General features: G+C 39.6%; 1 protein-coding gene across 5 annotated transcripts in view; it reads right to left on the bottom strand.

Annotated features, from left to right (window-relative positions):
* LOC117412413 (NHS-like protein 2) overlaps nucleotides 1-12,655 on the bottom strand; it is a 95,366-nt gene that overhangs the window by 3,113 nt on the left and 79,598 nt on the right. For 4 of the 5 annotated variants that reach the window (XM_058989115.1, XM_058989119.1, XM_058989116.1 and 1 more), the window contains exons 2-7: nucleotides 11,093-11,245; nucleotides 8,595-8,731; nucleotides 7,285-7,480; nucleotides 5,260-5,391; nucleotides 1,035-3,296; nucleotides 358-481 (exon numbers count right to left, since the gene is read on the bottom strand). In XM_058989115.1, the coding sequence (XP_058845098.1) occupies nucleotides 358-481; nucleotides 1,035-3,296; nucleotides 5,260-5,391; nucleotides 7,285-7,480; nucleotides 8,595-8,731; nucleotides 11,093-11,245 (3,004 nt within the window). The remainder of the gene's footprint in view (nucleotides 1-357; nucleotides 482-1,034; nucleotides 3,297-5,259; nucleotides 5,392-7,284; nucleotides 7,481-8,594; nucleotides 8,732-11,092; nucleotides 11,246-12,655) is intronic. The other variant, XM_058989117.1, reaches the window with a different exon arrangement.

Raw genomic sequence — 12,655 nt, 5'->3', positions numbered from 1 at the left:
TGTGAGGGTATAGAATGGGTTATCGAATGTTGTTGAGGTAGAATTACTTGAATCCAACTTGACAAAGTTTTGAGATCAATCAGCTACTAGGAACTGGACGAGCATAGATGGACTGAGTGGCCTCCTCTCATTTATACATTTTCTTATGATTTGATGTTCTTACATTATATACAGTTGGTCTGCTTGTTGTAAGCATGTCTACAGCTAATGCCAAACATATTTTATGCATTTATAAGCATTTATCTGAGAGCAACATGGAAGGACAATTCATATTACAGATATTTGCTCTCTGACAAAAGCAAAGTTTTTTTTTTTAAGCTTAGTAAATATGTCTTGCTAATCACAAAGTGCCGCTACCTGTGAATGAGAGTGAAAAGGTCTTCAGTAGTATGGGGCGTTGTTGTTTGAACAAACACATCATCATCTTCCTCAGTAATGCTTAATGGAGTTTTATCAGGGCTGATGTCTTCAATACTCCTGCCTATGGAAGTAAGGAAAAAAAGTATACTGTGTTGGAAGATATGGTTAGAGGGTTAGTTGAGCTATGCGATTTCTTTGAACCAGATCTAAGGACCTGGGTAACCCATTTCAAGTCACCGAAAGGATGAGCACAATCACACTGTAATCACCATATAGTACTGTACAGTGTTTTATTATATCAGTCTCCTAATGGACATCCTTATCCAATAAAAATAGGTAAAAACACAGAACACAGCAATGAGCTAATGCTAACCTGCAGCACATCCCATAACGTGAACTATCATACAGGTGTATAAACAAAGAACACAATCCCACAAAGAAATCCATCTGTATTTTGCTTACCTGATCTTCTTATGTTGCAAAGAATTCTGATTACCATAAAAACATACTGTGGTTCTGCTAAAGTAAAGATATTTAATATAATAATCTGAGTGCTCAAAATAAGTCCATCAGTTCTAAAATAAATGTGTTTTTTTAGCCATGAATTGGCATACATTTATATTTGTAATGAGTTTCTCGTGGGGAAAGTGTAAAACATTATATTGTGTACTGACCTGTAGGAGTACCAACAAGGGAAGTTTCAACATCCGGATCTTGGTTGCTTTCTGTGATGCTAAGTGCAATGACTTTGACCTGGTTTTCTGCATGTCTAGGAACAACTTCAGCCATTGGTGATCCCATGCTGCTTGAGTGACTGGTATTCAAAGTGATAACAGGCCTGTCTGTTGCCCCATTGACGTTAACTGAATTGGTTGGCAAGAGTAATATATTGGGCTTCTTGGGAACTGGAGGAGGTATCTTGCTTCTCTTCTTCTCCGTATCAGCCAGACTTTGGACAGTTATTCTGTTAGGCAGGGTTTTACTCTTGTCATCCCCCTCTTGACTGCCCTGAGACAGACGTTTTACAGAGTCCATAACTCTATCAAGATCGGTTATCCGCTGTGGAGGAGACACGTGAACACTGCTTGGACTTTCCATTGCTTGGGGCTTTTCTACTACTGTGTAAGTGTTGTCTGCAGGTGACCCCTTCTCTTTTGGAGACAGTGGTGGTGATTCCAAAGCAAGATGGAAGGCTGAGGCGAATTTTAGCATCAGATTCCCAGGCCTTTTGGGCAGAGGTGGCTTCTCTGCGACAGGTGGCTTGACTTTCTTCTGTGGTGTTACAAATGTCTTGCTGCTTTGTTTCTCTTCTATGATATCAGAAGAACCATCCGCATTATCTTCTGGTTCAGACTTGCTGACTGAACGTAGACGAATAGACCTCAGATCTGACTGGGTCACTATGGGCATGGCTGCTTGGTTGGGACTAAGCTTCTGTACAGGTTTACCATTTGTGGAGGAATCTGAATGGCGTCTGCTAGCTTTGGGTTTGCCTTTGTTGGACACTGTAATCCCTGAGAGATCCAAGTGAGAGGGTGGTGCAATTGGCAGCTCAAAGGACAGCCTTGAACGAGGGCTCTTCTCTCTTGGAGAAACAGCTGGAAGTGAGGATTTCCTTATGGGGACCTTGGGCCTCATCCTACAGCCTTGTGGGGAAGGGCCGGTGATCAACGATGTCGGAATGGTTGGGGTTGGAGTTTCAGATTGGCTAGAATATCCACTTGAGGGGGACATGAAACCTGGAGGTTTCAAAGGAGAGATTTTGGATTCAGCTTCCACAGATAGCTGGGAAGGGGAGGTAGCTCGAGAGGTGGTCAGAGAAGTGAGGGAATCAGAGCTGCCACGTACTTTCATGCACTCAATTACAGTTGTACCTGTGGCAGTGCTGGAGTTGGACAGTGACCTATATGGATCATTAGACTTCCAGTCATTCAGGTACCAGTGGTTAGGGTAATGCGTATCACCCTCTCTTCCTATGGACGGTGTTTCTGTTATCAAGATCTGCAGTCCTCTTTCATCTCCATGTACCTTGGAATTGATGTTACCAGGTCCTGACAGGAATGCGTTCTGTATGATATTCTGGTTTCTGGGAATGAAAAGGCTCTTTGGCCTCTCACTTCTGGTCAAGGCAATGACCTCTGCTTTCTGCACCCCTTCACCTTTCTTCAAGGAGATGTTCCGCACAGGTGGGGCAGGCTTTTTCTTTGGCTTTTTGAGTGAAATACTCCTTGACCTTTGCCTTGGGCGACCATTTTGGCTGGCTGTAATGGATACATTGTCGGCGCTTGCACTGTCCTCTGAGCTCGCGCTGGGATAGTGCATGGCGTAATTGTCACTCTCCTTCCTGTGGTCAAAGCAGATGTTTTCTGCTGAACAAAAAGAGCCTGAATCTGTAGGGGTTGATAAAGATCTTTCCCGAAACTTGAACCCATCTGCCTGAGTCTGCGTCCCATGACCTGGGCTTACAGTTGTTGCTTCTATTTCATTTTTTCTGCTTATATTGTGAGTTCTCACTGTTGGTTCCACAGAAACAGATGTGAAGGAATTTGAATATGATCCTGAACTCATTGAAAGTTCTGAGTTGCCTTGGGAAGTGCATTTGAGAAAGTTCTCAGACTGGCAAGGCTGCCTTGCTACCGGACTTGCTGGCAACATGTAACTAAATGAGTTATTCCAGGAGGGAGAGAATGTAGAATCCTTTGGTCCATTCCATGAAGGACTGGCACACATCATGGCAGTGTGATCCTTCCTGCTTGAATTACCAGGAGACTGACACAAGATTTGGTCCAGATCACTATAAGTCTTTCTTAATACTGAAAAGTGATTAGCTGAATCTACAGCAGCTGCAGAATGTCTGCCACTTGTACCTTCTGGAGAGTAGGACCCATGAGTAAGGTTGATACTGGCAGATTGTTCATCATCGAAATGACCATCACCTGGAAGATGTAAAAAAATGATCATGTTAACTTTGACTAGAAGACAGTTTCCCTGACCATGTTTTGCCGAATTCCACATAATGCTGTATATTATGCTTTAGACAGTGTGGCAAATTAGATTGTGGATGTATTTTAATAACTACAATTTAACACCAATTTAAAATCTAATTAATTTATATACAGAGTTTTTTTTTTTTTTTTTTAAATCAGATTTCAACTGCTTTTAGTTAACACTTGAATGGCACCAATGGCTGCAGAACAACCTTAAAGCTTTCTTTGGTGCAGTCATTCCTGCTTAGTTTACCATGGCAGTAGTTATGTTTAAAGAGTAAGTAGCAGGGTTCCAAAACATATAGCGTTATACGTCCCCACATGTTGCTACAACTGTTTAAATAACGTGCCTGTCATTTTTATTTTCATTAACATCCTGACAACTTTTTACACGTATAACTTTAAAGTCTGTTTCAAAGCTCCTTTCAAAATGGCCGCTCTAGTGCAGTGATAGTGTAAGGATTATTGCCCACATTGTCAAACAGGAAACAGCAATGACGACCCATGATGTCATACGGAACAGGAAAGCCAGATCATTTATGCTTTTTTTTTTTTTTTTAATTGCTCTTCTTGCAGTGATTTAGAGGACAGATCTCAAACCCCAGTGCACTAGAACAGACATTTTGAAAATAGCTCTGAAACAGACTTTAAGTGTAAAAAGTTGTCAGGATGTTAACAATGAAAAGAAATTGCAGGTACATTATTTAAACAAGTTGTAGCAACTTTTTTTTTTTTTTCGGAACCCCGCTACTTACTCGTTAAGGTCAATAATCAAAAGGATATCAGTGACATTTTGACCTGAAAAAGTGTTTTTGAATACTAATTAGTTTTGTCCTACAGCATCGTATTTGGCTTTCAAATTAAACTCGCGAGAATTTCACAATTCTATAGTTATATATATCTACTGTAAAATAATGACTGCTCAACTTGAATGAAGGTGTTTAATCAATATTAGCAAACATTATACAACATGGATTTTCAAACAAACCATGTGGTGTATGAACAATGCAAACACTAAGAAGAAATATCTGTGTTACAGTGCTGCAGCTTTCTAGTTTTATACAGTCAACATTATTTTACACACTTTGAAAATGTGTTAATTTCTTCAAAATGGAGCCCTTTGTGATGTCCATAATCATCTAATAAAACTGGAAAGCATACGCATGGAGGTTTTCAGTATGCTGTATCTGTCCAAATATTACTTCCACGTAAACTAATGATGCTTTTATTTCCAAACGCGATATTAAGTGGGGTGGAAATAAGTTGTATAGCTCATAAATGTGATTGATGTGATAATGACTCAAGTGATGCTGTCAGGAGCTGGTCCTGTCGACACTCGTAAGATTCTGGCTGGGAAATTCAGTGTGGTTTTTGGAATGTTTGTAGTGTTTTAAAAGCAGAAACTCTTCATTTCTGTACTATCTTGCAAGTTTAAGGACTGGCAGTGGGCTCAGACAAGAGATCCGTGCAATCTAGGACCGTATATCAGGTACAATTGCTGCAAATCCAGATCTCTATGAGCAGTTACAAGTTTCAGTTATAAGTAAAAAGTCATCAGGAAATTAAGAGCTATTCAAACAGTGTTCCATTGAGCTTACGTCTCATTTTCAAGGGTGTTCTGACACTACATTTTAACTACAGAAATATACAGGGTGACACAACATTGTCGGAGCATTGTAATAACTGGAGGGTAAGTGGAAGATGATTTGCATTCTTTGGCCACCAAAGGGTTGTTCAATAATGTCAACATTTAAGTAGAACTGAAAATAATGTAAAACAACAATGTTGCATGAATTATGAATCACCCTGTTGATAGTGACTTGTCAAGGTTTAAGCGCTGTCCTAATCAAGTAGCTTCGGAGCACTCTTCCCACAAGCTATGGAGGATCTAGGTTTTGTCCTACTGTGTCACCTTGGTCCTCCAGAGAGAGCTCAGGAATGCCAATTATGGTTCTTCTCCTTCTGAGGGTCGACTTTGGGTTCACTGCTGTCTCAGCGTTAAAAAGGGAGTGGTGCAAACTGGCATGTTTATCAAGGGTCTGTCCTGAAGTTGAAATAGAAAGATTTGCCAATCTGAAAACAGAGACTACAACTCCTTAAGTTCTAAAGGGAAGTATGGATGTCGGCAAAGCGGGAGGGTAAAGGAAAGGCAGAAACAGCGGCAATGAGTCTTCAGGTAGGACTTTAAAGTTAGTGTTTGCGCTGATAATGATTATTTAGCACTGTAATTTGTTGTAGATGAAAATTAAGTATTGAGAGCAATGACATCACTAAAAAGCTTATGGGAGGTACTTGAACAAAACACACTTGAAGAGCGGTTCTTCCACTTTATTTGGTTTCACCTGGGTGCACTTTAGAAATCCCAAAACACTTTCCATACTAAATTAGTGATAATATAGAACACAATGTGCATTCAGTTAATAAAACCCATGACAAATAACACGACCAGCAATAAAATGTGCAAATTAAGCTTCCTAACTGATCATAAATGAGAATGGGCATACCAGATTTCAAAATGTTGAATGCCTACAAATTCAATTCAGAACTGATCGGAATGGTTTCCTTATCATAGGGATAACATTTCGACGGATCCTTATCATCCTTATTAAAGCAATGTTAATACACCAGGAGGGTAAGATTGATGTTTAGATTATTATTACAAGTCAGGTCCTACAGTATTAGCAGTAACTACACGTATTCAACCACAACAGAATCTTCAGAAACTGATTCAATATGTTACTATCAGCTGTTCTGTTTTTATTTAGATTGAATTACTTTTAATGTGTGGCAGTGGCATGACACAGCAAAGAGTGTGCGTGAAATCCACTCAACGTGATTAGAGGCAGACACCGAACCCTTCGAAAAACATACAAAATAGACCTCACAGCCCCACTACCTGTTAAATACCGACAATAGAAATGGGCACATTTGTTCATAATTAATAAGTTGATTAAATGAGTGATGATCTTTTTGGTTAGAAATATAAAGTAGAAAATGGCAGTTATTGCATGTGGCAGCTAATTTAAGATGAAACAAATGATCAATCTGTCAATACTGTGTATACAGGCTTACAGTATGTATTGTATATAGTGTTAACCTCATGGGTGCAAATGAATCAGGCGTTAGAATTATAAAGACAGACGATTTGACATTATGGAGATCATTCAATTAGACTCAAATGTTTAAATATTAGTGGCTCGTCACACAATAAATATACAAATGTACATATTGACATGAAAACAAATGCATACATTTTGATTAAAGTTTACCGATTTACAGATATCCCATCCAGTGATGTTGAAGCAAGCAGTATCTAAATCGTGTAATTCAGTCTCGCCTTTTCCCTACACAATAGCTGTCTGTTTCTGTGAAGTACTGCACAATGCAATACTTTTACAGGGTTTGCTGGGAAACCTTGAAAACTCACTGTATGCACCGTTTCATTCAAAAAAGCTGAATGCTGTGCAGACTCCCCCATCTCTTGGTCCATTTGTTTCCATAGTAACCATACCTGTTGATCAGTTGATTGGTAATACTATCAGGCTAGTGTCCTATGCACCATACACTTTCCCTGTATATTAGTCAACTATTGTATTTTGACCACAAATATAGATTACTATAGTATTTTAAAAGGCACTTGTGTTTTACTGTATTACCAATTTATCCCCCACAATGTTGCCTACTCAAAATGTAAATGTAACACTAGATGAACATAATTGAAATATAGGCCTAAATTATATATATTTTTTAAATATGCTGTTCTCATACCAATATTACTGCAATTCAATTTCAATAGAAATATTGCCAGTTTTTCCTGCTTTACAAATGTCTTGCTATTATCCCTGCTTGTCCTCAATATACCCAGTTATACAGCATTTATATAATCATTTTTTTCCCCTATAAAATATATTGGTAAACGCTGAAAAATCACACTTACCAGAAACATTGATAGGGATAACATGAGCCTGAACCGATCGCCCCAGGTGCCACCTCGTTTTCTCTGGCGTTGGCAGCAGGAATGCTTTATTCCAGCTGGTACTTTTTTCCGGACTGTTAGGTAAGTTCAGAGGTGGGTCTTGTAGTCGGATACCTACAGTGGTCGTCTCATCCTCACACACCTGTTTCGTCGCTGGCTGCCAATGGAAAAAGACAGAATCCATAATAATGCTGCATCTGTCACTTTAACCCCTGACAAGATCTCATATGTCTTGAACGCCAAACCCTGAATTGTACGGACTTAACCTGCTCATGCCTTCACTACATCCCTGTATATGTAAAATTGACTTGTGTTTCTCCCAGATCTATTGCTTCCTTATCATCAGTCCTAAATGTAATAACACTGTGGAAAGAATAAGTTACAATGGTTTACAAGTTTTAGGTATAAGGATCCGTCTGTATGAAAGTGAAAAGAGTGAAAATAAAGTTGTGTCCTTTTATGTCCCTTTGCTTGCATTTCATGTCTGTGTAGTTTGCGGGTATAAAAAGTCTTACCTAATATATATTGTCACAGGTCTCAGGTTTTCCTATATGAAAAATGCACACACCATTACAGTAAATGTGAATTAGATTTTTTTAATGGCAATTTATTTGAAGCTGTTGCAGAAGAATATTAATCGAATGCTTCTTGCAGATAACATCATGTGTGCCTCTTTCATATACGAACATGTGATATCTACGAAGTGATGGAAATACATACACTATTGGATGATATATTTAGCTAATTTATGTACTTTAACAGCTACAGTCAGTAAAAGGGTATATTTAAAAAATGGAAAACTTTTCAACAAAAAGCAGTGAACTCATACTATTGGAAAAAAGTTCATGAAGACGACAATTACTATAGGAATGCTGGACACTCACTGCTTTGGTAATCTGGAGCATTCTATACACCATTCACTGCCTTCTTTCATCACTAGTTACCTGTAAGAATTCACTGGAAGCCAGTGTAGCCCTACGTTTATTTTTCAAGATACTTTGTTAACAGCAAGTCCTTGACCTTGGCCAAAAAAGCCTCCCCCTATGCAGAGTAAATCATTCAGCTCAATAAAGTGCACAGATGTCAGCCAACAAACGAACAGCTTTCTCAGTCCTTGTCTCAATCTGTCTACAAGTTCTTGTTAATTAAAACATACTAAAAAGCTGCTCAAGCAGCAGCAATGTGAAAATGCCCAAGTTGTGAAGCCCCAAGAACTTTTGCAAATGCTTCAATGTTTCAGGAGGGAGGCTTGTTCTTTGGGCTTGACTTACCAGAAAGACGAAGTCGGTCCTCTTGCTGGCGGTCTGCCTGTGTACAAGGTCTGGAGTGGCCCCTGAGTGGAGAGAGGAGCTGCAGCGGAAAGTCTGCCCTGCTACTCTACAGTCCGAATGCTGCTCTTCATAATCATCTAGGAAACACAAAAGAGATTCACACACTAAAAAGAAGCAGCATTCTTGTTGCACAATTTCCCTCTCTGAAGACTAACTTCGTCACCCCTGGGCCATGTAAACGCTAGTGAGATTAACATTTCGCTTCTTACTGAGAAGCCCCCTCCCCTTTCATGGGCTTCCTTTATGCCGACAGTTTCAGACATTAACTTGTGCTCGGGAAAATATGGATGCCAAAGTCCTGATGGCTGGTTGCCTAGTGATGCTGGGAGGAAGGAAACAATAGCACACCACTTGAGTAAACAAAAGCCCTATAAAATCTCCAGGTCACTTCAGAAGACCTATATTTTAAATCAGCTTGGAAAAAATAACCCATTGCTCATGATTCTTTTTATTTTTTTTTATTATTCTAATAAAGGCGTGTCTGACTCGTGATTGGTTTTGTGACAAGGATGCTGAGCAACACATATACACCATAACCTGCAAAAGGCAGTTTTGTAAAAAATAAGTCTTCTGAAAATAAAATGGTCCGAGTTGATCTTTCAAGTTCGACAAAAGTTGTTTATAGCCGCTTGTTGGGTGCCAAACAGAAGCCATGGTTGTTTTAAAAATTCATGGTGACGAAATCCATGTACGTTGCATTTAAAGTGTTACAGAACACCCTGCAAAGTTTACAAGAAACACATTACAGTACATTACTTTTGCTGTGACCCATATCGCAACGTTATAGTTTTAAACATATGTGCAACATATCTTGACATTTTTAAATCACACATCGTGGGTAATAAATAAACTGGGCAATACATTTCTCAATATTAACTTGGGAGTCTTTGCCAGCAGAAAAAAAAAAAAAACATTATCTTCTAAGGATCTCTGTAGTCAGACCTCTGTCCCTCTTGTAACAATGGGGATTTCTGTATCCACATTTCAAGCAGAGCACCAGCATTGTTGCAGGAGGGAGCATGAACTGGATTCACTGCAATGTTCAGATGAAAAATAGTCTCTTTCTCCTGGCAAACGTTCCCGAGTAAATGTTGAAAAAGGTAGTTCCCCAGCTGATTTAAAAATAGCAAAACAAGCAGGAATATGTTGAGTTTGTTGCGGTAACACTGGACACAGCAAAGGGAAAGTAATGTGTCTTTCAGGCCCCGCAGGGGGTTTTGTAACACTTTAAGGTCCCTTGTTTTATGGTCAACCTTTTTGTTTGGATTCAGGTAAGCCATGTTTATCCTGTCACTGGCACAGCACTTAAATGTTTGAAGGTAGCACTTTTCTCTTCATATTTATTAGCAAGTAAAGGACCCTACCTATTGTGCAGAACATTCCATGCTAGTGTTTGGGTCCTAATACCTAAATACCTGAATAGAATTACAGTGTTTTGGCAGGAAAACTTAATAAAGTCTGGATAAGACTGCACCCACAAGCAATCCACGCTGTAATAGCATTCATTCTTTAACTTGTACAGATTGCTAAAAAAACACCTTTATGGTGTTATTGTTTACCTCAAAGTCTAACAGGAATTTTAGACTGTCTTAGCAGTGTGGCACTAATGAGATACAATCTCAGCACTGAAGGTGCAACTGACACTTCTCTGCCTTGTGAAGATTCACTCATGCGCAATGATGTCCCAAATTCTTTTCATTAATAAACTCACACAAACAAGAAGAGTTCTCCAAATAGGTCAGCCCTCCCTACCACAATTCTCTAATCGTGGGAACTATGACTGATGCATCTGCATTAGTTTTTTTTTTAAAGAAACTCATTTAAACTGTGGAAAGTAAACAGTATACATATATGTCTCAATCTTACAATTCTAGGTGATGCACGACTTTTGGCCATAGCTGTATGTTTATACTCTGTGTGCGTGTGTGTGTGTGTGTGTGTGTGTGTGTGTGTATATATCTATATATAGATATATACACTCACACACATACACACACACACACACAGAGTATAAACATACAGCTATGGCCTATATATACATACTGTAACATACTTCCCTTTCTCTTGTGAATAGCTGTGAACTGAACTATAAAATGAGTGACCTTATTGCTTATAAATAATCTGTGGCATAACTGAAAGTACCCCACAAGCAACAGTAAACCCAGATGTCAAGGAAAGGTCAACCGCCTCCCACAAAAACACCCACTTACACCCTACTTGTTCGGTAAGCCAGAATACACATATTTCGAATGGAGCAGGGGCAGTTGGGCCCACCAGCACATTATGTTAAGACAGTTAAGCCACCTGTCCTTTCCTTAAGCAGGTTACTCAAACCAAAAATCTCCTCTCAAGAGGTGGGGGTTCTGTCCTAGCCCCCTTTACATTACAGCCGCTAACTAAAGAGCTAGAAAAAAACAAACAGAAAGGCATCCTCCTACCTTGCAGCAAGCTCTGGAGATTGAGTTGGGCTTCCTGATGCAGCTCTTCCACACACGCTGGCCTACTCGAGGAGCTGAACACATTTACATGCTGTTGCCATGACGATTTGAAGTGGGCCGTTCTCTTGTTCTCCGAGTCCAAGCTAGTGGCAGCTGTAGAGAAATGGAATTTCAATATGTATAGGATGTATGATGCAAAGGCGTGCAGTAGATAGAAAACATAAATGAGTGGACTGCGTGCTGCATTGTACATACATGACAGATGTATGGGCCCAGTTAATTAGTGTTTTGTAAAAATTTCCCACAGAAAATATGTATGGTAATTTTGCAGTTGACCCACGCTTTTTTATACTATGTATTTGTCATAGTTTACAATAGTGCAATATGATTTACCATACCTCTTTACAATGCTTACCAGTGCCATGCCTTCATGATCCTTTATTACAGTGGTTCTCAACCCTGGTCCTGGGGACCCCATGTGTCTGCTGGTTTTCATTCCAACTGAGCTCTCAATTACTTAACTAAACCCTTAATTGAACTGATAATTTGCTTAATTAGACCTTTTTAAATGTTTTCAGCTGTTAGACATGTGCAGAGTACAAGTCACTTATAACATGTTATAGCTAACTTGAAATCTGCAACTTTTAAGAGCTGAAAACAATTAAAAAGGTCTAATTAAGCAAATTTTATCAGTTCAATGAAGGGTCTAGTTAAGTAATTGAGAGCTCAGTTGGAATGAATACCAGCAGATACAGTGGATCCCCAGGAACAGGGTTGAGAACCACTGCTTTATTATACTTTGAAGAGATGTTTTTAAAGTACTGTATACATGAATAGGACCACACAAAAATGCCTTTTCTGGTTGTGACCGGATAGCGTCACGGCCCAAGCTGTTACCAGCAGGAAAGAGACCCAGACAGAGACAGAAAGCTGCAGTAAAAGTGCTATTGCGCACGTTTGTTTAATAAACAAACAAAGTAATACTGACCACAAACCCTAATGTAAGGCTAGGCCCGGGCCCACGCCTATGCCTATGCCCACGCCCACATTCTTTCACATACACACCCAGAAGGAGGCTTCCTCCTTCCTTTTATACATGTGGCAACTCCCCAATTAGCACCCATTTCCTAATTGAGGAATGGCTACACCTGTGATTGCTGGCAGGGATAGATTTAACCCCATCCCTGCCAACCTTACATTCCCACACACACACACACACACACACTATTTACAGCAGCAGGGCTTCTGCCCTGTCACACTAGTCTTTGATTTATGCTCTTGTATGTAAAAAAAAAAGGAGCCAGCGCTAAATGTTTTTCTTTTATAGTTCAATACTTAGATATTATCTGCATCCACACATTTCCTATACAGTTTCCAATACATAGCCTTCAACAGCCCAGGCAATCATGTGTAAGAACTGTGATATAATGGCCCATAGCCACAGTATGTGGAAAAACTTCATTAGTGCAGGGTTTCCCAATCCTGGTCCTGGGGGACCCCCTGTGTCTGCTGGTTTGCAATCCAACTGAGTTCTCAATTACTTTATTGAACCCTTAATTAAAC

The sequence above is a fragment of the Acipenser ruthenus genome, chromosome 16, assembly GCF_902713425.1.
Source record: "Acipenser ruthenus chromosome 16, fAciRut3.2 maternal haplotype, whole genome shotgun sequence".
Taxonomy (NCBI): Eukaryota; Metazoa; Chordata; class Actinopteri; order Acipenseriformes; family Acipenseridae; genus Acipenser; species Acipenser ruthenus.
Note: the sequence above shows the minus strand (reverse complement) of the source record. Positions and strands in the feature narration are given on the sequence as shown.